This window comes from Sinocyclocheilus grahami, unplaced genomic scaffold (assembly GCF_001515645.1).
Source record: "Sinocyclocheilus grahami isolate Dianchi unplaced genomic scaffold, SAMN03320097.WGS_v1.1 scaffold7048.1, whole genome shotgun sequence".
In the NCBI taxonomy this organism is placed as follows: domain Eukaryota; kingdom Metazoa; phylum Chordata; class Actinopteri; order Cypriniformes; family Cyprinidae; genus Sinocyclocheilus; species Sinocyclocheilus grahami.
In genome coordinates this window covers 618-3,764 of record NW_015511239.1, presented here as the reverse complement: position 1 = coordinate 3,764, position 3,147 = coordinate 618, and the positions used below count along the sequence as shown (strand labels likewise).

General features: G+C 36.3%; 1 protein-coding gene across 1 annotated transcript; it reads left to right on the top strand.

Moving 5' to 3' along the window:
* The first annotated feature begins 902 nt into the window (after positions 1-902).
* Positions 903-1,960, top strand: LOC107577741 (endonuclease domain-containing 1 protein-like). The gene is made up of 2 exons (XM_016263781.1): positions 903-1,208; positions 1,412-1,960. The coding sequence occupies exons 1-2, from the start codon at positions 903-905 to the stop codon at positions 1,958-1,960; spliced, it is 855 nt and encodes a 284-aa protein (XP_016119267.1).
* Positions 1,961-3,147: the final 1,187 nt, after the last annotated feature.

Sequence of the window (3,147 nt, the reverse complement as noted above, 5' to 3'; positions counted from 1 at the left end):
ATCCAAAGGATGTTTGTATGTGATAATAGTATAATATCATAATATAATTGAGAGAAGCCGCTGTTTGTATTTCATTTTCCTAGAGGAAGCAAACAGATTATATTCAAACCTGTTCCCAAACCCTGTTCAAACACACAGTAACTACCTTCATTTGAGATGCATGCATTGATAGCCAAATAATCCATCAGAAATATTTTTGTCTCGTAATCTTGAATGAAATACTTTCTACTGTACTTAGTGAGCATTGAGACTCTGCATAGCTTTTTAATAAGTTCAACAAATTTACAAATTGCAAACTGTATTCTTGGTTTCATTATTGGTTTTCGTCTAAATAAAACTAAACTTATAAATGATTTCAGGTGCATCAGTAATGACAATGATCTCAAATGGCCATGAAACTCCATGTAAAAGGCATAAATTTATAACATGACTTTTTGACTAATTTGGCCTTGACTTTTATTTTTTGAGTTCATTATGTGACTTAATTTTTTTTTTCTGTGTCAGTCTTTAATCTGGTACACCACTATTGCATGGTCTAACAATTATGAAAAAGCAAATACAAAAGTAAAAAAAATATAAATCATTTAAAAATAATGAATGTCTCTTTATTGTATTTATTTAGTTTTAGCGTTTAGTCTATTCTCTAATCGGAGACCTATTAATGCAAATATCACGCAAAGGTTTGGGTTGCATTTGCGTTTCTTCTGTTTGAACCCTAAATATTTGAGTTTCTGGAAAATATGAATATGACCTCATGACAGATTTACACAGAATATCATCAACGTAAACTACAATCATGTGATTCCCGTCCCTTCCCTTAGACTATATAAAGGACAGCGTTAACCTCGTCTCTGCAAACTCTCTTCTGTCCTCAGGCAAACAGCGAATTTCAGAGATTCACCATGAGACATCTTGTTATTCTTCTCTTACTTTCTTCTGTGTGTTTCTTTGCTTTGAGTGAAGTAGTAGATAATAATTTTAGTAAATGCAAGGAGTTCTTTTTGGACACCACACCTCCTGACTTCACACCACCAGCGGGTGTCTCAGTCAAGCCCATCTGTCAGTGTATTTGGGATAACAATGATAAACACATTTTTCTTTATGCAACGTTGTACAACACGACCTGGAAGATCCCCGTCTACTCCGCATATGTGTTTCGCAAAAGCAAAAGTATTGGGAGATGTGACGCCTGGTACATTGAACCTCAGGTAAATACACATTCATTTCATGAGAAAAATAATATGAATAATAATAAGAGTGTGTGATTTTGGGCTATTACAGCTGGTGTATTTCAGTGTTTGATGTTGTAAAAAGTATTTGAAACAAGACAAAGTGATGTCAGTTTTAAGACTCTGAATGTTATTATTATTACTTTTATTTTCTTTTTAAAATTTATTCTCATTCCCTTTAGCTGGATTTAGATCCTGAGCTATGTATGAGGTCTCAAGGCTACGGTAGCAAAATTGGCACTAATCAGGCTCTGAATAGTGACTATGAGAACTCTGGCTATAACAAAGGTCACCTCTATCCCGTGCTCCACACCGACAATCATCTGTCAATGCTGGCCACATCCACACTGACCAACGCGGCTCCACAGAATCCAGATTTCAATCAGAAAGCATGGCTTGGACATGAGAAAGCTGTAACTGAAGACCTGAAATCCTGTGATGAGGCAGCTTATGTGGTGACTGGTGTAGTTCCTGACACAAAAACCATACCGAATAAAAAAGTCACTGTGTCAAAGTATTACTGGAGAGCCACCTGCTGTCTGAAGAACAATCAGTACACAGGGAAGGGCTATTATGGACCGGACAACAACGGCCAAGTACAGGAATTAACAATAAAACAGCTTCAGGACACGCTCAGTGGTTTTTACCAAATACAAAAATTTATAATTTTTCCAAGAATACCAAAACTAAATCAACCTAAAAAACCCAGAATTGAATTTACATGTAACTAAAAAACTGCACCTGATCCAGTTTCATTGAAGTGATTATAGCAAACACCAATGTTCCTCGTCTAATGTTCATGTTTATCTACTCTTCTATTCCCTCTGACTAATTATATATTTGAAAACTCATGTGGGACGTCATATAAAAAAAAATTTCAGACAGGCTGCAAAAATCAGGCGATTCAGATATGTTTTGTTTGTGGTCAGTGAGCAAAAAAGGCAGAAATGCATGTAGTCTGATTGTACAAACATGCGTCTTAATGTTGCTTGAATTCAATTAAAATGTTATTCGTTTATTTACTTTCTCACATTTTTTGTTTCCCAATCACTGGACTGGACGTGTGCAAAGGTAAAATTTCCCATTTTCCATCTTCTCTTCCACACTGAGAGCTGCTCTCAGGTAGCGTGTAGTCATCATGCTGACATTTACAGTATATGATACTTATGTAGACGATATATTATGTGACCAAAGTGTGGAAGAGTCAGATCTTAAATCAGGTTTTGGATGGCCAGTTTTGAGTTCTTTCTCTGTTTCATCATCATATTTATAACCATCAGAGGGAGACAGAGGCTAACTTGACCGAGCAGATTTCAGGCTCATTCAAAGACTGCCTTTAGTGAGTTAAGAAACATTCATGTAAATGAGGTGTTGCACTGACTGGACTCACTGTCATTCTGCACCTTGACATTCTAGTTCTGTACCGCACTGTAAAGGTATAGTCATACTGTGATTATTGTGTTTATTGTTTTCAATTCATGCTCTCTGTACAGTATAATATTGCACCGTATATTATTTTCTACCTGTATTGAGTCCCTTAGTGTGTATATCGTTAATACTGTATATGTGCTGCATATATATTTAATGCTTGGCATCCATACTGTCATGCTGCAGAGTTTTCACTAAATAATTCCACCACCTGTACACTTGCGTTCGTGTTATTGTGACAATAAAGTGATTTGATTTGAATTGGTCACATGTCTTTTGTTCCTCGGTTGTACTGTAGGGTGCTGGATAACAATTGCAAATTGTTTATGACATTGAAGAAGACGATTATGATAGGGACAAACAAGAGGAACAAGTAGGAGAGCTCTGATGATTATGAGCAGGAAACTGGATGTGATTCTATGATGCTCAAGACATTTCACATGCATGCATTTGGGTTGCTTCATCAAGGAACCGAACCCCCAACTGCTCC

What these genes read in the sequence shown, in the direction of transcription:
- LOC107577741 (XM_016263781.1), top strand. Translation starts at nt 903, where the DNA reads ATGAGACATCTTGTTATTCTTCTCTTACTTTCTTCTGTGTGTTTCTTT. An exon ending in CCTGGTACATTGAACCTCAG is followed by an intron (nt 1,209 to 1,411) that starts GTAAATACACAT and finishes CATTCCCTTTAG; the next exon opens with CTGGATTTAGATCCTGAGCT.